The sequence below is a fragment of the Callorhinus ursinus genome, unplaced genomic scaffold (assembly GCF_003265705.2).
Source record: "Callorhinus ursinus isolate GAN/ISIS: 27379988/994484 unplaced genomic scaffold, GSC_fseal_2.0 scaffold31, whole genome shotgun sequence".
NCBI classification, from domain to species: domain Eukaryota; kingdom Metazoa; phylum Chordata; class Mammalia; order Carnivora; family Otariidae; genus Callorhinus; species Callorhinus ursinus.
In genome coordinates this window covers 1,459,613-1,481,670 of record NW_027397093.1, presented here as the reverse complement: position 1 = coordinate 1,481,670, position 22,058 = coordinate 1,459,613, and the positions used below count along the sequence as shown (strand labels likewise).

The window sequence follows — 22,058 nt, the reverse complement described above, 5'->3', positions numbered from 1 at the left end:
TATTGTGTCAATCAAATACCTGCATTTTTTAGAAGACTTTAGTTATTTATTTGACAGAGAGAGACACAGCGAGAGAGGGAATACAAGCAGGGGAGTGGGAGAGGGAGAAGCAGGCTTCCCGCAGAGCAGGGACCCTATGTGGGGCTCGATCCCAGGACCCTGGGATCATGACCTGAGCCGAAGGCAGACGCTTAACGACTGAGCCACCCAGGTGCCCCTACCTGCATTTTTTTAACGCACCTTGCCTCCAAACACACATTACACAGAGATCAATGCCAGATGTAATGCAGATACAAATGAGCAATGTAAAACAAGAAAACATTTAGAAGAAAATATAGGATGAGAGCTTCGTGTTCTTAAATGAGTACACATTTTTTAAACAGCACATCAAATGTAGTAAACAAATAGGAAAAAGATGGTAAATTGGATAAATTGAACTACATTAAGATTCAGAATTTCTGTTCATTAAAAGATATCATTAAGAGCATTAAAGAGGCAAGGCACAGCATGTGAGAACAATGCCAATAGATATATTTATAAAGGACAAATATCTAGTTCACCTACAAATCACTAAGAAAAAGTCCAAAAGCCAAATTAAAAAAAAAGGGGGGGGGCATGAAGACTTGAACAGGCACCTCACAGAGGAGATCTCCAAATGACTAAGAAACACATAAAAAGGAGCTCCACACCATTAATCATCATGAAAATGAAACCACCACAGTGAGAAACCATTACCCACCCACCAGAATGGCTAGTGTGTAAAAGACTAACAACCCATGTTAGTTCGCTGAGGGTCAATGAAGCACAACTGAAGCTCTTAAGAACCACCCCCTAGGAGGGGTGCCTGAGTGGCTCAGGCATTGGGCGTCTGCCTTCAGCTCGAGTCGTGATCCCGGGGTCCTGGGATCGAGCCCCACATCGGGCTCCCTGCTCTGCGGGAAGCCTGCTTCTCCCTCTCCCACTCCCCCTGCTTGTGTTCCCTCTCTCTGTCAAACAAATAAATAAAAATCTTAAAAAAAAAAAAAAAAAAGAACCACCCCCTAGGAATAAAACTGGTAACAAGCCCTTCAGATAAGTGTTTGGTGGCATCTCTCAATCATACACATGCCTTCTGACCTAGTAATTCAACTCTCAGGGATACACCCAACAGAAAGACATATATATGTTCCCCAAAAAGATGTTCTAAGAATGTTTATAGCCGTATTATTGGTAATAGACAAAATCTGCAAACAGCTCAAGTGCCTTCAACAACAGAATACATTAACCAAGCGTGAAATAGTTGTAAGAGGCATATTATATGTGAACATATATTAATTGTGTCTTTTTAGTTTCTGTATTTCTGAAGCTTTGCCATCTAGAGTCTTGCTAATCCTTGGAGAGACTGCTCCTGGAAGGGCTAGTTGATTCCCGGGGACAGTAAAGGACTCTCCAGCAGGTGTGCCTTTCGTTGGCAAACTAACCAATCCGGAGCCTGCCGCCCCACCCCCAACCACCTGCTTTCTGGAGCTCTTCTGCTCTGAGCTACTGTTCCTCTGCCCTCATCCTAGGGTAAGATAGCAGACAGCTAGGAACAGCCCTTACACCCCAGAGCCCGCTGACATTATGTCAGTTCAAACTACCCAATCCTGAGCCTGTTTCCTCTGCCTCACCTATTCATTCCTGCAAGAACCACAATAAAATCTTTCTCCTGCTCCCTCGGCGGCCTGGCAGCCTGACTCACCCTGCTGCTTCATCTTGCAGCCCTGTGTGGTGTGTGGGGCATGCGCCCAACTCTTGGGAACTGTAACAAATGGTCTTTTCAATGGTAGGCATCTCTGGATTTGTTGTCCTCACCATACCGGAATAATAATGATAAAATTTACATTTTAAAACACAGTAAGAATGAATGAACTAAAGTACATACAACAGTAGTAATGAATCTCACAAACATGACGTTGAGCAAAAGAAGGCAGTTACAACAGTGTGTAGAGTGTGTGCCTTAGAGGTCAATGGTGTTTCTGCTGGTGGGTGTAGTGACCGGAAGGGGGCACGAGGGTGACCCCTGGAGTCACTGACGATGTCCTCTTTCTTAATGTGGCTGTGGCTTGCATGGGTGCATTCACTTTTTGAAAATACACCGTGATAAATACTGATGGTTTAGGCACTTTTCTGTACAAGTGCTACATGTCAGTTTACGTTAGAAAAATCATGAAGATTCAGCCACAATTATATTCAGAATAAAATAGAGAGCATTCCAAAATGGGAAAGAATAAATTATCTGATGCCTCCTATAATAAGTTTAAAAATTAACAATAAAACAAAGGCAGCAGGGAGACAGGAAGAAAAACAAATCAATTAATTAGAGAAACATAAAATACAACAAAATTGATTAAGCAAATTAGACCTAGTTCTTTGAAAAAGATCAATAAAAAAACTTCTGTCTAGTCTAATCAAGCAATAAAGGGAGATAACGCTAAAATACACAACAGTAGCAATGAAAAGAGAAATATTTCAACAGATAGATACTTTGAAAATTTGCAAATACGATACAGAGCTTTAGTCGTGAATTTGAAAACGCCAGTGTTATACAAGATTTTCTGTAAAGCAGATTACTAAAAATTGCTCAAGGAAATGTAGAAACCAGGAAAGAGAATTTCCAAGATATCAAAGTAATAGCTCCAAGACCAACAACCAGCCCAGGTAATTTTACAAGTTAAATTATTTCCAACTTTCAAGAGTTCTGTCCCTATAAGTGCAAAAGAATGAGCGATTCTCTCTCCATGTTAAGCAGGGAGTACAAGCCTAACAGAAGCTGAACATAAGCATCTGAGAGGGAAACTATAGGTCAATGTCATATATGCATGTAGGCGGAAAACCTCAACTGTCATAACAAAAAAGCAAAAGCATCACTCTATCAAAACGGGTAACCAGGCTCAACTCCTGGGAAAGGTCTCCTCATTCATAAACAGGAAAAAAACACACAGAAAGAAACCACCCTCTTCTCCCACTTGCTACTGTCCTTCTGGGTCTGACAGCTAGAACCACCACAGCCATCCTGAAATTATGAAGACAGCTCAGACTACACCCTGAGGATAGCCAAGTAGGAAGATGAATAAGACCCAAGCCTTTGATCTGGGCACAGAATGTCTGCCTTGGCCAACTCTGGAGCCACCCTAGCTCCAGGCTTCTTTTTATGTGAGATAATAAGACTTCCTTATTGTTTAATCCACCTGAGATGAACATTCTGTTACTTGCAGACGAGTACGTTCTAAAAGTGTACAAAGACTGAAAGGGAAAAAAAGTGAGAAAAGAGGCTAAGAATGTTTTAAAAATCAATGGCGAGACATGGGAAATTTAGCAGGGCATAGGGTAGATGTGATGTTCAAATCAACAGGGAAAGGAAAGATTCCTGGATAATAGAAACCAGTACTGAAAAACGTAAACGCTAGGTCATCATGTCACAGTTCATCCCAAATCAATCCCAAGGAGATGGCAGGTTACACTGAAATAAAATCAAACCATAAAAATACTAGAACAAAGTATGGATGAATAGTATTTACTCTGTGAACTGGGTATGACTTTCTAAAAAATACAAATACATAAATTGTTAAACATCTGTGTGAAATTATTTTCTTCAAAGGCAAACAATTTATGGGAACAAAATATCTGACACAAATAATTATCAATTCCCTTCTGAAAGACAGGTTATACGAGGTGACAAGAAACACTTCATCACCAATATAAAAGAGCAAGGGACCTGAGGTGTACTTTACAAAATGTGAAATGCAACTGACCAATGACTACATTTTTAAATGCACAATCCCACAAGAAATGCAAATTTATCAACATTATGTTTCCATACTGCTGCCAAATTAGGAAAAATGTTTAATATATCACTCAATGTTTTGAGCACAGGATGTAACAGAGACTTCCATATACTACTGGTGGATATGCAAATTGTTATATCTTTCTATAATCAATTTGAAAAATAGGTGTCAACCATATAAACAACTTTAAAAAATTATTATCCTAGGTTTGGTAATTCCATTTCTTAAAAAGTAGAAGGAAATAAATATAGATGCAATAAAGTTGCATATATTTTGGATGTTCATTACTACATTATTCCATAATAATATGGTGTAAATGCCTAAACATTCATCATATACGAAGATAAAATAAGTGATGGCTCCCTGTAAACTGAGTAATGTATTTCCATTAAAAATCACAGTAAAGAATAAAGGAATGAAAAAAATGCTTCCCATATAGCATTAAGTGGAAAGTCAGGATATAAAAATGTATGCATAATAAATAGCAAATTGATAAATATACATATCACTTTCTATATTGTTATGTACAGAGCAAAGGAAAAAAGAAAGAAAAATAAAGAAAGAAGGTAAATGCACCAGAAATGCTAACAGTATTTATTCTTTGGTTCGGAGATTATAGCTGACTTTGATATTCTTCTTTTCATTTATCTGTATTTTCTCATCGTTCTGCCCTAAATGAGCATGTATTGATGCTATTTTCAAAATGAAGTGATAAACATACTTAAAATGAAACACTTAATTGTATCTTTTCCTTATCCCTTTACTCAGATGAAGCGGCAGGGTTTGTTTCTGTTCTCTCAGCTCTATCAAACGCAGTTCTGCACAAGGGTTTGGAACAGTTGACATTTTACTTGGGAAATATGCTGCAAGAATGCTAATCCACGAAGAGACTGAAATTTATTTCTCTTCCGTGACTCACTGTGCACAGCTGGGAGCCTCTGCAGAGCTGCACAACACTCGGGCCGGATTCTCCTGGCCCCACCACTGCCCACCTCCCTTTCTTCTTCATTGCGAAATCCACCGTGCAGCTCTTGGCACCAGCTGCTGGAGGCATCAGGTAAAGGATTCCACCTGTGCTCTAAGTGGTAGCCCCTACTTCATCACCAGAGCCATCTTGTCTACTGGCTGGTGCCTTTTCCACCTGGCCTCACAGCTTAGAACTTCTGAGCCCTGAGAATGTGGGAGGATTTGTAACACGGTGTAGCAGACCTGGGCGAGAATGTTAATGATGCACTTTCAAGCCCGGGAAGGGCCGGGGTCCTATGGCATGGCAATCACTACCTAATGAGCAATTATTACTCTACGAATTATCAGCAGCCACAAGGCCCTCCCAGGGACATGACATCAAGGAGGGCATTTGATTCCTGTCCAAAGCCAGCTTTCATGAAGAATGGAAACTGACAGAGAAGACAGAAGAAGCATCTTAAACTGGTTAAAGGAGAAGGAAGCCCTCCCACTTCCTTGGGTCATGGCTGGAATGGGGAGGCCGAGCCAAGGGTATCAGCAGGCTCCAAAAGGAAGGGACTTTGAGGCCCTACTGCTGGTTCTGCAGGGGCAGGTAGAGTGGGGTAATGGGAGGATGGGGTGGAAAGTGGGCTGAGTGGAGTGAGGGGGTCATGGAACCACATTGTCCTGAGTTCAGAAAGAATGCTCCAGGCCCTCTACCACACATCACCCTCAGGAAATCTGCCTTCCAGCCCCAGCACAGATACACCCTTGTTAGTGCTACATAACTGAGTTATTCCAGTCTCTGAGCCTCGATTTCCCATGTAGAGCTGCTCAGAAAACCATAAAGATATTCGGGATGGGGGGAGATGGTGCAGGGGAACCTCAGGACCCTCGACCCCAATTTCCCACCTATTGCAACCACTGAATGTCGGCTTCTACAACTGTTTAATGTATTTGGGTTCCAATAAGATTCTGCTGGAACAGATTTTCTAGGACTAAAGAAAAGCTTGAAGACACTGGACTAAATTCTTTCTCCACCTCTTGGTTCTAACTGGATCCTACTCTATCTCAGGGAGCAGAAACAGCCCTGTTCTCTCTCACCACACTAGAGTGTTCTTTGCCCTAGAATGCCAACACATAGAGCAAACTCAGAGGCGTTCCCGATGCTTCCCGCCCACTTCCCCGCCATCCTGGCCAAGGAGGCAGGCCACCCTCCACTAAGCCAGTGAATCAGGTGGATGGCACCCATGGGAAATGAGGTTCAAAGGGCCTCCCCAGGGTGTCAGTGCAACAGGAACTCTGTGTTGGTAGAAGGGAATGAGTCTCCCACATCAGTATCATTAGGATGGAAAAGGGCGGATATCCTCTGCAATCATGTCATGGAAAAAACGTTTCTGCAGGGCTGTAGCTGGTGTTAACTCCAGGCAAGTCATGCTTGTGGGAAAGAAAAAAAAAGACAACCATGTTTTCCTTCTTCCTTTAATCACACCATAACAGTCCTGAAAACAAAATTTCATCAGAGGCCACATTCTCAGCACACTCTCCCCCTGGTTCTCCATAGAGAGTGGCTATCTGCTCCCACGCGTGAAGGGAGAGTGGGCACTGCACGGGCACGCAGAGCCCCCCTCCTGTCTCTGGCCTCAGGCTTCTGTACACGCTCTGGGGAGGTGCTGGGGTCCAGGGCACGTCAAGGTGGAAGGCCATGTTCTAAGCCTGCCTGCACGTCTCTGCTTTTGTGGGGTCCAGAGTAAACAGCTCAGAGAAGGGGTATGGCCCTGCCTGCAAGAAGCTGACAGCCCGCACCACACGGGACGGTACTCACTGCCAAGGGTCGCATCAGGGTCATTACACGCACGGACCCCTTGATTCAACCAGGAGGCTCATGGTATCTGTACCTCCCAACTGAGCAAATGAGGGTTTGGAGAAAGGAAGTGGCTGCAAAAGCTCAGGAGAGGCAGGAGCAACACAAAAGTCCCCAGGTCAGTGAAACAACATTGTAAGGCACCACCGTTCACAGTAGGTGTTCAATAGTCCTTTCTCTGCTCCCTTCTGTCCTACATGAAAGAGTTTCCCATGCCTCCACCTTTGGAAACCTCCATACAGGGGGCTTCCAACAATCCCGCCCCAGCTCATGTAATAAGCTGAGGACATCTGCCTGGGTAAGGCCATGGGACTCTCCTTTGCAGATTTCTGTCTGAACACAGAGAAAACCGAGGAGAAATTTGTGGAGCTCTGATAGTAACAAGCATGCACCTCCAGGACAAATGCCAGGCCAAGTCCCATGGGAGCTTGACGTGACTTTGCAGCAAAGCCTACCCCCTGTGAGGTTGCTTGGTGATCACCCATGCCAGGCAGCTCCAAGCAGAACACAGAGATGACTGATATTTTGCCTGGAGTTACACAGCGGGCTGGTGACATAGACCTTTGATTTTGCCATCCAGCACTCCCTCAACAAGAACACACTTCCTGGATGAGATAATTTAATTAGTATTTGTCCAGCACCCTGCAGTGAAAGGCAATCACCTATTCCTTCCATCCTCTGAAGGGGCTGAGTAATCCAGTCTCTTGATGCCACTTAATCTAAAACGTCTGGGTGACTCACCCTCCCTGCGATTTCCCTCCAGAGTATTTACTTTAAGAAAACATCCATTTGCTCCCTAATTTAAACAATTCCTTTTGGTTTAAATCTTAAAGAAGCTACTTGGTTTTTGTTTTTGTACCTGTATTTGTTTGTTTGCTGTAGTTGTTTTTAAACTTATATATACATGTGTATATTTACAACCACATAGACATGTATGTATACATATGTCTACATATAGAATATAGAGAAATTATAATGGACCACATAATATATAATATATGGAAATTATATAAATATCAATATAAAGAGATTAGGATATACACATATATCGAGACATATATCATCTCTGCAGAGACCCCCTGACCCTGCTCCAACACGACAGCATCTAGCAATCAGCCCAGTTGGCTCCTCTAACCTTTCTGAACTGGCTGTGGCCAGAGAGATGCAGTCGGGGGTTCCTCAGAGTTACCCCTGCCTCCTTAGCATGAATCATCTTTGCACCACCTTTGTGTGCTTTGGGACCCTAACCCTACCCTCAAGTCTGCTGCCCACCCTAAACTTTACTTTTAGGTCACCCCAATTCCCCAGCCCTACCCTTCACAGCCCCATCTTCCACCAGGACCCATAGCTCAGCCCTGCCTTCAAAGGCTGCCCTAGACCAGTGACACTCTGTCCCAATCGCCTCCTCACCTGGCTTTATCCTGAAACCTCCCAGACTTTGCTTGAATGCACCATGGGCCTGAATAACAAACATTTGCTATAGTAAATCCCATTCCCCGCTTTCCAGATAACTTCTCCCTAACAGAGATAAGCTGCCAGGCAGACAGATAACAACTGGGATAGGCAGTTATTAAGGTCAGATTTTAAAATGACAAAAGGATACATTTTAAAATAAAGCCCACTTGAAAATCAGCTTCCCTTCCAACTCAATTACATTCAGGCCTCCTGCTTGCCGAAGCTCCTTAGACTGAGAGATTCCAGCCCCCATTGGCTTCGGGGTTTTGGAGGAGCGTTGCCATGGCAACAGGGAAGGCCCAGACACCTGAAACAGGAAGTGGAGGACACAGTGCCTCTTGGTCTCTCAGGCACCTGGAGTGGCCAGCAGGGGGTGGGGGGGTGGCTAGGAGGCAGGGACCCCCAGAGCCAGCATTCCCACCTACTGTGGGACATTGTTGTGGAAGCTGAGCTGAAAGAAGGCGGGCAGGGGCAGCAAGGGAGCCAGCAAGTGGGCCCTGAGCGTCTGTAGCCTCTGAGGGGGATGAAGGCAAGGACGGTGGCAGATGTGAATAGTCACCTCCTCGGCAGATGGCTACACTCTGCAAGCCCCTTTTGTATCTGGGTGACTAAAAGGGCTCCCTGATCCTGGTTGCTCCTCACCAGGTGGGAGTCCCAACACAAGCCAATTTCTGTTGGGGTCCTGAATGACCTGGACCAATGCTGACCATTCCTGGCCCCCCCCACCAAGGCTCCCAGCTTTGGGCATCCCTAACAGACATCACGAGGTCTCCCTGAGGCCCTTGACATTGCACGTCACACCTTGGCCCTCCAGGGTACCACACCATAGAGGCCAACACCCTTTACGATGCCACAAACAAACCCCTGAGCTCCAAAACGTCATCAAAACCTGTGTGGCACTGTTGCATCCCAACCAATTACTCAACCTCCCATTATTTATATGACCAACTGGTGACTCCACCTTCCGTCCTAAGATGGGCTGAAACTCCCCAACTCCCACATCACACATGGGCCCCCGGCCATCCCAGTCCCTCTGTGGGGAGCCAGTCCTCCTCCCATGTGATAGCCGATGACCACTCCGGCATGTTCTCTAGCCCTCACACCCTCCACCGCTCCACACATGTATCTTTCTACCTGGTCCTCAAGGAGTACAGCCAAAGAATGCCATCACCCAGATTGGCAATCTCCCGAGAACACATTAGCCTTTCCTGACCCTGCACTGCCCCCAGCCAATGCCAGAGGCCAGGCTATTGCCAAGGGTTTATCCTGCTATGATGAGAGCCCACTATGCCCTTCATCTCTTGGGCCCTGATGAGTAGAGATGTCCTCCTCTCAAGTGTATAGAAATGTATGTGTGTGAGTGTGTCTGTGTGTGATTATATGAGCCTGTGCCTGAGTGTATGGCAACCAGTTAATGCCCCGACAAACACATGGGCCTTCTGTGCGGACCATTCCTGGGAGTGCAGCTAAGCCAGCTGAGTGGCTGGGCCGTGTAACCCCACCATCAGCTCCACACTGGCTCGCAGTGACCACATCTGAGGTTCTCGGATAACTGTGCCAACACCTTGCTTCCTACATTGACCTCTCGGTCCCAATACCTACTAGATTCTTGACTTCACAAGCCTCCCCTTAACTTTGGGGGTTCCAACCCGGGGTAAAAGCTGCCTCCTCCAACCCCAAGTCTTCAGTCCTGAAAATCCTTCACAGGAGGACAGAGGAAGAGGCAAGGTATTACTGGAAAGAGACCCCCGGCCTGCCACTCGCATGAGCACCAAACAAAACAACCAAATCCCAGCCGGAGCTGCGCAGCTTGTCTGCCTCTCCTTTCTTCCTCCACTGAGCTCTACTGCCCCCTGCTCCTCACCCTCCTCATGGTCCGTTTTTCTGTCCATGGCTTTGTCTCCCTCCTAGATCTGGGGGGACACTGGCAGGAACCTTGGACTCTTGTCTCAGCCACAGTTACACCTGTCCCTGCAGTTGGGCTGATCTCAGCCCCTCCGGGAAAACACGCTACCCTTTGCAGCCTCAGGCCTGCCTGGTTGGCTGTCCAGGGCCAAGAAGCAGGACCAGGTGGCGCCAGGGGCCCGGCTGTACTCAGAGACTGCATTAGCAGAACTTCCTGGTCGAAAAACTCTCTGAGGCTTCTCCACACGGTGCCACATGAGTCCTGCTCCGAACACAGAGCCAGTGGCACCGCTGCAGGAGCAGAGCGGGGTGGGGGCCCTGAGACTTACCTTACGCATGTCTTTGCCAAAGGTCTCACTGTAGGTTGTGCCAAGGATTTCAAACTGGACGTAGGGATTCGAGCTGTCCTCCCGAAACTCCATCACCCCTGTGAGACCAGTGATGTGGCCCTGCAGGAGAGAAGGAAAACTCATTGAGGAAAATATGGATGGGGTAAGGGATGGGATCCTAAAGACGAAAAAGGAGAAAGAAGTAGTCACCGAGAATGGGATGATCAAGATCTTAAGGAAGCAGTGAACAGGATGTAATGAGGACAGGGCTGCTAGCAGTCCTATAGCCCCAGAATAGGATCGACACTTCCCAGACCTCTGCTCACAGGGGACATTCCAAAGGCTTGCACTTGACATTCATGATAAGAACACCTGCTCCGTGCCACATGTCATGCTAGCAATGAGATCAAAGAATGACAGCTTTGTTTCCACCCTCCTAGAGCTTACAGTCTTCCCTTGTCCTCTGCTCCAGAGGTCACCTGAGCTTGAGCCAAGAGGGAGGTCGAAGGTCAACAGAGCCATATCAGACCCATGGCGGTAAGTTACAGGGCAGCAAGCATGTGCCCTGGAGGCCAACACCATCTCAAGTCCTGGCTTTGCCGCCTGTGCCACCCTGGGCAAGCCATCTCCCATCATCTCCAGCCTGGAGTTAATGAGCTCCACATCACAGAGCCTGCAAGCATTGAAGGATGAAGTGTGTACAAAGCACGGTGTCTGACACAGACTGGATATGGTGGGTGTGGAAGTCTTGCCCCTCTCTCTGGCCATTCACGGGACTCTGTAGGAGCAGGTAGCCAAGGGGCTGGGGAGCCTTCAAGCCTAGGGGGGATATCATCAAGCTTTGATCTCCCATAGACTGTGAGCTGGGAGAGTCCCAGAGCCTGAGCTGGCCAGAGAGGGGCCCGAGCTCTGGCTCGGGCTGCAGTAAATTCAACCAACACCAGAATATTTTCACTGCTACATGACACCATGCACAACTGATTGGGACTACATCTCCTAGCCCTATAGATTTCCCTAAATGCTCTTCTGAAGCCTCTGAAAGCCAATTCATTCTAACAAGTCTGTGGATTACCCAGTTCACTCCAGATTCAGCCTACCATCTTGGTGTCGTGCCTCTGTGTGTGCAACACACCATCAATGCAGAACGCATGTGCACACACAGATCCACACACACACATACACGAGCTAAGGTCTTGGTAATCAGCACATGCACTAATGACTGAGACAGGCTCTCTTATGAACAGTGGCTATTTGGCACACATGAGTTGGGCAGTTGCCTCCGTTGTTTGCTTACTTATGACCTCGGGCAAGTGACTTAACCTCTAAAAAGTCCAAACTCCTTGTAGAAAAACAGAGATAATAATAATAATAATAGTAATAATACATATCCATGACGCCCAGCTCACCAGCCCTCAATGCTGGGAAAGGAAGAGTGGCATAGAGAGAGGCCTGGGAGGGGCCTGCAGGGGCAATCACACAAAGAGCTAAGCTTCAGACCACCTGCTCAAGGGGGTGGGGTGTGTGTGCGCGTGTGCGTGTGTGCAAGGAAGGGCCTGTCCTGGGCTTTAGCCGGGTGGGTGTCCCCTTATACACACCTTTTTGATTGTGTCCAGCATGGACCTCCCTCCATTCCATGGCTTGGTGGACTTGCGTATACAATTCAGGCTTGCCATGCTATGCCATTTCCGGTCCTCCAGCTTCCGGTGGAAGGCGTTGGCCAACATCAGGACGCTGTCATACAGGTAGAGGTTGGAGATCTGCAAACACAAAGGCAGTGAAACCCTTCCTACTGATGCATTTTCAGAGATGGGGAGAAACCAGCAGAGGGCTTGGGTGATCCAGGGTGCCAACACTAACAAGCGGTGCACAGGATCTACACCACAATCCTCTAGCTTCATCCAAAAACTGGGCCAGGCAATGGAGTCATAAGCAGAATAAGAACTAGCCCTGCTTCAGGAACTAGAGTGGGAGGTGGATGTGTCCATCAATAGGAGAACCAGCATGGTCAGCACCATGGTTGAGACTTGCACACAGGCTTTGTGCAAGATTGGAATGGGACATCTTGCTTGGGTGACACAGGATGGGGGAAGGATGGGCAGAAAGCTTGGTCTAGAAGGATTCGTAGAATAAAAGGCGGGGAGCATTACAGGGAGGCAGCATTATGCAAAGGCACGAAGGTACAAAGAAGCAGGGTCAGGTAGGGCAGGGTCCAGCAGCACTGCCCGTGAAGGATCAGATATGAAAGATTTTAGGCTTTATGGACCTTACAGTCTCTTTCACAGTGCTCAACTCTGCTGTTATAGCAGAAAAACAGCCACAGACAATACATACCCAAAGGATTTCTTAATAAATCTTTATTAAGAAATAAAGATTGAGATTAAATTAGATTTTTAAAAAAATAGGCAATGAGCTGGATCCAGCCCAAGGACCACAAGTGGCCAAGCCCTGGGTTACAGGGACTGAACACAGTACCAAACGTCTGCATCAAAAGGTATAATAGAGAGGAAGTGGGATCAAGGGGGAAGCAGGGATCAGGGATATAGCCATGTTGAACCTTGTGGGCCATGCTAAGGAGTAACAACATAGGTGACTTTAGAGAGAAGGATGCCATTGGTGGATCTGTGCCCAGAAGTCAGATCTGTGTCTTAGAAAGATTGCTCTGGTCCCCAGATGGGCCTCAGGTAAATGGTGGCCTGACACTGGCAGCTTATGGTGATAGAGATTCTAAGCCCACAGAGCCTGCTCTGCAGGGGCATCACCACCAGCCAGGGGATGCATTTGGGGATTGCAAGTGTGTACATATGAGAAGTACCCCCTGCTGAGCCGTCTGCTATGGAGAGATGGTTCACAGAAGACACAAAGCCCACCTCAGAACTCCCAAGAGCAGGAGTGTGAGGGAAACGTTGGAACAGTGGTGAGGAGAGCAGCACCATAGCGCTGGTATCCAGGGATGGGACAGGTCTGGCTCACTGTCCTAATGGCAATTCAAGACCCTGATCTGCATGAGCCTGAACACCAGCACCTACTCTCTCAGGGGCCCATCCAGAGCCCTCTGCAGGAAGGAAGGCAGCCCTGTACTTCACATCAGCCCACTCCTCCATGGGGATGTCATGGAGCACAAAGGGAGGAGAGTAAGGTGAGGGGGTGGGGAGGAGGTAATATCCACCCTTGTTCAGGTGTGTGGTCCCTCCTGGGTAACTGTTGCACAAACAACCATCAGCTGAAGTGGGTCAAGGGGACGATTCTCTGCACACCTAAGCAGCAAGGTGTCTGCTAAAAATATTTCAGAAAAACAAAATCACTGGATATAAATAGGAGAATGTGTCAACCTCACAGGACTCCCAGGAGAATCAAACAAGATCCTTGGTCTGCAGAAAGAACCCCTACTGCCTCCCAGCCTTATCTCTCACCACTCCCCAGTATGGCCCTCATACCCCCAGTACCTACTCGCCTTGTTCTCCACCTGCAATTTCTTTCCTCATCTTGGACTGGGTGCCCCCAAAGCAGAGCCCCAGACAAGAGCTTGGGTAGCACCAACCACCGTCTGCAACTGACATCAGCGGTGGGCTACAGGAGCTAGTGCAAGTCATCAAACCATTTGCTACATCGTGACTGTCCAGCAACTCATGCCAACACCCCAGGGCGTTCCCGCCACAGCATGTCAAGCAGAGCTGACCACTTCTTCTGCAGGTGTCCGTGTGTCCTGGCCATGCCTGCAGAGCCCTGTCTTATCCACCTGCAACCTGCGCCCTTACAGCAGGCACAGGAATGCGGGCCACTAAGGCCTGCAGAGGAAGGGGGTGGAGGATGGACAGGCGATGTTTCAGATGTGGCAGGAGTGTGCCTGGGATGACTGAGCACTGCTGACTGAGCCAAGGCTTCAGGCCGAGGGGAAGCAGGAATTTCAGTGGCTGGCATCCTGTTCCAGAGGCCCGCGGTACACAGGGGCTCACCTAACAGCAGAGAGCAGTCATTCCCATCACCGAGAACCCACCTCCCATCCTACAGGGAACACCAGAACTGGGTCTCCTATCCCTGGAGCCCTGGGGGCACATTTCCCCCATGAGAAAGACTAACCCACTCTCTGTGCTTGTCAGATCCCCCAGCTCTCAGGAGCTCCTACCACTGCAAAATGATTGTTGACATGTCCACCTCCCCTCTGGAATACAAACTCATAATGGAGATGTTGTGACAGGAGAATGCCAGCTACATAGAGTTGGCTTGGTTTATTTTATTTTTTCCAAAAGAATAACTCAAAGCTGAGAGTCCTTGATAATGTGAAGATTTCTCTTCTCAAGACATTCATGGGTCTCCCAGCCATCCACTCCTAGCTCATGCTATTCAACCAGCCAGGACCCTTTGACCCACGTTATGTCCTATGCACACACGCACACCACTTGGGACAGCACCACCCCAGCTGTGACCCAGACTAGCACCCAACGGAATATCCCTTTTTGCCTCCGGCACTTCTATTCACAATGAATTAAGGTACTTAACGAGTGTATGAATGCAGAGAGGCTGGCAATGAAGAGGCAAAAACAGGATGTGACTCAGAAAGGCTAAAGGAAGCCCTCAGTCCTCCCACAAGTATGTCTTCTGGGAAGGGTGAATGCATTTCAGGTCAAATAAACAAGCTTTCAGTTCAAAGGCTTTAGCAATGCTCTTTTCCAAATAGACATATCTGGAAATATACACATATATGTTACAGATATAACTTATACATATACATAAATGTGTACATATTCATATATAACTTGTAAATAACATATATATATATATATAACTTTTCTCTTATCATCTCTAAACACGGCATCCAGCACCAACCATATGGTTGGCATATGGTTGGTGCTTAATGTATACTTGATGGATGGATGGTGGATGGATGGAAGGATAAATGGATAGATGGATGAGGGGATGGGTAGGTGGAAGCGGGGAGGGGCAGATGGATGGAAGGATGGAGGGGGAGATGGATGAATGGACAGACAGACAGATGGATGGATGGATGAATGGAGGATGGATCTCTTGCTAAGAGGATATACACCGATCTTGGTTCCCCAAAAGAGAAAACAGTAGGAAGAAGAGACTGGCCACCTTCACTTTGACTTGGGAGAGAACTTCCTTTGTTCAAACACAACTTGCTTCTCATTTACAGCCTATTCAAAATGCCTTCTTGACCCCCACTTGGAGCTCCACCTTCTCTCACTCCTGTCCCTTCTCCTGGTAAGACGCTATGTCAGTACTTCTCCCTGCTGTAGGCAGACACTAACACCCTGTGTTGATCTGTGGCCCCGTCTCTGCTGTCCAACCTCAGCATCCTCACAATTAGGTGATCTGCCAGGGTCACTGGTGGGGATGCAAAGAAAGGGAACTACCCTTCCAGTCCAGTTGTCTGGAGACTGGAGATAGGACCTTCGGGGGAAAGATCAAGAGCAGATAGTAGAAAGGCACTCTGCTTGGGGCTCCATCTGAGTCCTGACAGACATAAGGCAAGCCTTTTCTCAGGAGAGGTGGGTGGAGACCAAGTGTCAGGGCTTGGTCATGATAAGCCCCTGAACCAAGAGGAGCGGTCTGGAAGGAGAGAGACTCCCAGCTACATGAACACTCACTCACTGTTGGGCTCGAGGGGCTAACAGCCCAAGCTGAGCTCCAGGCCACAGGGACAGAGAAAAGGGTCCTGGTTGAAGGAATCCTTGCCTCTCTCCCTCACTTCTCAGCTAAGGCACAGCACAGAGCTCATTCACAGAAGACAGACAAGCAGAGCAGGTACTGTCACTATTTAAACCTTCATCCCCTCTGGCTGGCCTAGGGACACTGCAGCACAAAAGTGACAAGGAACCAAAAAAAAAAAAAAAAAAAAAGCATTTCAGGTGAAAGTAGACCTGAGAAGCAGAAGACAGACCAAAGAGTGAAGCCAAGGGCATGGCAGAATAAAGACCTGGATGCAAAGCAAAAGGCCTGGGACCAGGTCAGAGATGCCAGAGGGAGTAAAGTCAGAGGCAGACAAAAGCCAGAACCAGGCAAGGGGCCTGAGGCTGGAGCCCGTGGCCTCCATCCTAGACAGGGACAGAGATGGAATCGAGCCCAGCTAGTTCAGTTCACCACCCTAGAGATGTATGCCTGATTCCTCTTTCCATGCCACACCATACGACACCAACTCAACTGTGTGTGCAGCTCAGCGGGGTGGCCTGGCAGGATGAGCAGGAGCTTTGGATTCATCCTAACCTGGGCCAGCTTTGTTCAGGGCCATTCATTCCTCCATTGCATGGATCTAGCAAGTGCTAGATCTAGTAAATGCTTACTGAATGGGTGACTTGGATCTCCACTTGCACTCACTTGTAGAGTCACGTTGAACAAGCCTTTAAAGGCTCTGGATTCATCTCGATGACAATCAAATCCAATGGATCAATGCCCCCGGAGAGGTGCTGTGGGGGTGGCCCCGACTTACTTCCCTGAGAAATGTGGATGGTAGTACTCCTGTGTGCCAGGTACTGTCCTAAGCTCTCTGTATGCAGCTTTATTTTTGGGGGGAGCAGAGATAGGAAGAAATGGAGGCGGGGGAATAAAGGATCCAGGCTCCTGACTTCAATGTGGATGGTCTGAGAGCTCCTCCAGGGTGTCCCGTCTCTGAGCCCAGCACAGGTCTGGTACACAGAAGCCTCAGGACCACTGGGAAACCAAACTTGTACCTGCCAATACCATTCACCCTCTCCTCCAGTGCCCCTTCGTCTGAAAGCTTTTCAAGTGCGAGGAGTCATATCTGGATTTTGCAGCTGGTGGCTGGAAAGTCTGAGCAAAGATCCCCCTGAGCATTACATGCCCAGCTTGGCCCTAAAGCTGCTCGCCTGGACACGTGTCCCTGGTCTCCTCCTGCCCCAGCAACGAAGTCACAGCTGCCACTGCCCCCGGGCCTGAGCCAGGCCTTCCAGGGCTGCCTGGGCTGAGGTGCTGCAGAGCTGCCTGTTATGGGAAAGGCCACTTCTCTACCCCCAGCGTGTTCCATAAAAGGTACCAACACAGGAAGGTCCAGAGTGGGGGCCTCACTATGCTCTGACTCGGGTTCCTGAAAGGGAGGTGGCTTGGCCCACTGCAGGTGAAGGTCTGACACTGGCACTGCAGGGCTGGCTCAGCCACAGGAGTCTTCCGCACAGCCCGTCCTGCAGTGAGATCATCCAGGTGGGCAGGAGAAAAGGGGAGGCAGGCAGAGATGACTAGAACAGGGGCAGCGGCAGCCCAGCCCAGCGGGGGCGGCGGGGGAAGCACCACGTTCTATACTCTGCCACCTGTTACCTGCCCCTGCCCAGACTTAGGGGTTTCAATCCCAAGGACGCTTCCTTACGTCCTCCCTATGTGATGACCTCCCACAACCACAGCATGGTTCAGCTGCCCTCATTTCTTTCTAGGGAAAGAGTAACCACTGCTTACCTCATCTCTCAGCCTCGGGCCTTCCCCCTTCCCCCCCTGCACAGAGTTGTCTCTCTTGGAGGCACATCCTACCCTGACACATCGCCAAGGACTACACCCCCATCCTTAGTACCCTGGCGACTACCCTCTGCTCGGACTGAACTCTAAACACTTCTCGCCTCCCACCCCTCCCCTCAGACACACTGAACTCTGTCCCTGTTCTCCTGGGCCTCTGGGTTTCTGCATATGCCATTTTTTCTAACTGGTACATGCTACAGAATAGAGATGAAACATCCCCATTTATTTAGAGTTTGTGGGAATTAAGAGAGAGCATTTATGAAATGTCTAACATAGGAATTGGCACATAATAAGTGCATAATGAGTGTTTGTGGAATTAATGAATGCTAAATGAATAGATTTAAATCTGTTCTTAGAAAAAAACACCAAGGTAAAGATATATCAAGGTATTTGCAAAGACAATGCTTCTTCGAATATGACTGACAGAGGATAGAGGCCACACTGGGAAAAGGGTATAGGAGCTCTGGAGCGATTATGTTCCATGGGGAACTGTCCATCTCCAACCAGAATCTGGGGTATGCACTTCCAGGAGATTGGGGAGCGGGTGGGGGAGGGGATCCTGGCAAGGCTTGCATTTCCAAAGCCAGTAACCTATGCGGGAAGTTGGTCCTCAGGAGGGGAATGGGAAAGGAAGGGAAAGGTGGGGACACAATTCCAGGAGGTAGAGAACAGGATCTGGCCAGGAGCTCTTGACTGGGCCTTGCAAGCTCTTGAGAAACCCAGGTAGACCCTCCCGGCCGCGAGATAACCAAAGACCAATTGCATGAAGCCAACTGAGGACCCAGGATGGAAAAACAGATTTTATTTTTTTAAGAGTTAGCACCAGAACCCCCACTTCATCAGTAACACAGGAAAATACCTGTGTTAGCATGAGCAAAGGCTACCAGTAAAGTTGTTAAGTTGATCTTCATGAAAAAATAAGGAGAATTTACTCTGGAGTCAAGACCCAGAGAGAGAAAATAGAGGATGGATAGGGAGGCCCGCAGGAAAGAGAGGGTGGAGCCTGAGGGGGAGGGGACAAGCAGGGAACATTCCCCAGCAGAAGGGGACTTAGGACCTCACAGGCTGTTTGTGCCACTACAATTCCAATACCCCACCCCGCCCCCTACCATATGTGACAGCATCTTTGAGACTTGGATTTGTCCGTGAAGCCAAGAAAGGCACTGATTTTGCATCTGGGTCAGCACTGAGTGAAGTGCAGACCGCCCCATCAGAAGCCTGGATGATCTGTTTACGTACCTGAGTCCCCAGAAGCAGGATTAGGGCGAGGAGAAATGAAAATATAAGCCCCTCCTGGGAAATACGCTAAGCTCTTCAGGAGAGCTATCTTCTTCTGATCCTTTCTGGACCCCAGCAGGCAGAGACGTGGGCCCACGTCCCTCAGGCCGGAAGGGAGAGGCCCCTGACGGACGATGGCCCTGCTGTGTAGCCGGCTGTCTGCCTTCCCGGCACTCGGTGCATGTTTCCCTGTAGTAAATCTGAGGGTGCTCCAGCCTTGTCTCCGTTATACTTCAGGGCCCAGGGAATTGTTGCGCCTTCACATTATCAAGGGAAGAATCATGCTTGAAGGCAAAGCAAGATGAATGGCAGGCCAGGGTCACAGCCACACCAGCTGCATCTGGACATCAGACCATTATCCACCCCATGCCAAAGATAGAAACCTACGGAATGTTTTCATTAAGAAAGCCTGCATTTCCTCCAGGCTTCTATGGAGCCCAGTGTTCTCTTCCCTCCATCATTAATCAAGCCAAGGGGACTGTTCAGGGGGACCACACAGGGGCAAACAGCAGAAAGTGACCTCTGACCAGATCCTCAGCTAGGCTCTGGTCATCCAGCAAGGTCACACAAGCAGCCAGGACAGGGTCCAGCTGGGAAGACGAGCTGATGCCCAGATGTCACAGCCTGAGAAATCCATGCACAGGCAAGGCCTTTCTGGCAAACTGCTGCCAGACCCGCCCCGCCCCACTCCGTCCTGAGAGGGCACCACAGCCCAGCCTGAGGAGGGAGCAGATAGTGGCAAAGGGGATGGGGAGCTCTGCTCACCACCAAAGCCCAGGGGGTGGCGTGCAGGGTGGGGGAGGGGCGTTGCTCCACGCCCAAGGCTCTCTGGGCTCCAAACGCGCATGTGGCCATGTGCCCCCAGAACAGCAAGCGATTGCAGCCAGAGAGACCACCTGTGCAATGGTCTCTGACCATGGCAGTGAGGCTCATGCTCCACCATGTGCCCATCAGGATTCCTGACTGACGGCTGCTATATGTTCCATCTGAGCGTTTAGGGTGAAAAAAGGAAACCGGTGAAGTGACATGAAGTCCAAGGTAGCTATGGTGTGGGGTGGCTCACTGTCACTCCAGAGGAAAGGATTCTACTGACAGGTTGACAAACAACTTGGAGCCAGAGAAGAACACAGAAAGCCCTCAAGAAATAGGGACAGGTGGGGAGGGGGAGTTCTGAAATGTTTTAATAGACTCAGCGAGGGAAGAGTGAATCCATCTATCAAGCCATTCGACACTTTTAAAATGCACAAAGAGGAGAAATTCCAACCTGAGGGAGCATTTTATAATAATACCGCATTAGTCCCCACAGCTTAATTCTAGGATCAGGCTCCACGATGACCAGACAACACAGCTCATATCATGTGCCTGTCCCCCTTTGGAAACCCACTGGAATATAAATGGGGTGGCAATGTGACAATATGTCTCTTACTTCCATTGCAGCCCTGAAGTCACCGGACAGTGCGTTCTAAAGACGGAGTACTTTCCAGATTCTCCTCTGAGCAAGGTTGTCTGCAAAATCTTAGCAAAGTCTCAAGGTTCTTAGAGACTGGTTATCACTTTTATTACTGGCTGAGTCAGACAAGCCCTAAACTAACTTGTCAAGAAAACAAGAGTGAGAAACACCCAAATGAGACAGTGCTTTGTAGGGGAAAATAAAAAAGAGCACACCGGTGAATGCAATGCTTTTGGAGCTACGAGAAGTCACTCATTGGGGTATTTTTCCTCCAAGGGACTTTCTTTGTACTAAATAGGAACCAAATTGATTTGCTATAAGAGGGCTGGCTTGGCTTTGGAGCACAGGAAGCCCTGGCCACAGGCCTAATAGAAGAAGATAGAGTTTCTGAGACCAGCTCAGTGGAGAAGCCAAGAGATAGATGATCTGGTAAAAACTCCCCATTCACAATGGTCCTCAGGAAAACATCTAACCCAGAATTATTGTCCCAAGAGCAGCCATCTGGGGAGAGAACTAAAAGATGGACTTGAGAACTCCATTTCCAAAAGGATTTTCATTAATTCCATCAAGACAAAGTTAATAATCCATGACACAAATGTTTTATTTTTTCTTGAGTTAGTTGTTCTAAACATGTTAGAGTCTTCTCGATAAATCTCACAGCTAGAGGCTAGGAGAAATTAGTTTGTCTTCTATACTGTCATTAAGAAATAAAGAAGTGGTAATAGCTACTAAGGAAACTCAAAGAAATGACTTGTAAATGAGATGAATCTAGGAGCTGCCCATGGTCGTTGGAAGGGATGAGGAAGTAAATCCGAATTTCCCTCTCGTCACACCCCCACTCAAGGCAGAGGCAACAAATGGAGACAGATTCCTTTAATAAAGTGCTTTATTTATAGATATATAAAGAGACTTCTAGAAACAGTTTAACTTGTGTTAAGACCTGCATTATTAACAGATCCAGCCCATCAGTCCTTATGGAGGATCTCCAATGAGCAGGGTCTTGTAGGGAGGGCTAAGTGGGTCTCCCGGGACGTGCCTCTCCTCTCCCACACAAGGCAGCTCTGATGGAGTGCCTGCAAGAGTGACGTGGACAGTAAGTGGTGCATGAAGCCCGTGAGACGGGCTGGACCCATGGGACCCGCTCTCCCACCCACTGTGATGCTTTGCATGAGCATGCTCAGGAAGACTGTAAGGACTACACCTTACAAAAAAAAAAATGAGGCCATGGTCAGCCTTTCAGCAGACACTGAACGCACCTGACCACCTCCTCTATAAGGACACAGTTAACAGCTCAGTCTTGTTCTAGATGCTTTCTGTATGCTATGCTCCCTCATTTAATTTTCATTATGTCTCTAAGGGAGAGACACTTTACCTTCCAATCTACAGAACAGGAAACTGAGGCACAAAATGACAAATAAATAATGATAATTAAATAATTCATTAGGAGCTAGAGTTACTGGGATTGGAACCCAGGCGATGTGGCTCTTGTGCTGTACCTGCTACTATTACTGCCCTGCTACTGCTACCACCGCTACCACTAATACTGC

At 48.1% G+C, this 22,058-nt stretch overlaps 1 protein-coding gene across 3 annotated transcripts in view; it reads right to left on the bottom strand.

Annotated features, from left to right (window-relative positions):
- The window catches only part of GRID1 (glutamate ionotropic receptor delta type subunit 1), a 735,632-nt gene that overhangs the window by 201,777 nt on the left and 511,797 nt on the right, over positions 1-22,058 (bottom strand). For all 3 annotated transcript variants that reach the window (XM_025880732.2, XM_073878720.1, XM_073878721.1), the window contains 2 exons: positions 11,900-12,061; positions 10,305-10,424 (listed from right to left, as the gene is read on the bottom strand). In XM_025880732.2, coding sequence (XP_025736517.1) covers positions 10,305-10,424; positions 11,900-12,061 — 282 coding nt within the window. The remainder of the gene's footprint in view (positions 1-10,304; positions 10,425-11,899; positions 12,062-22,058) is intronic.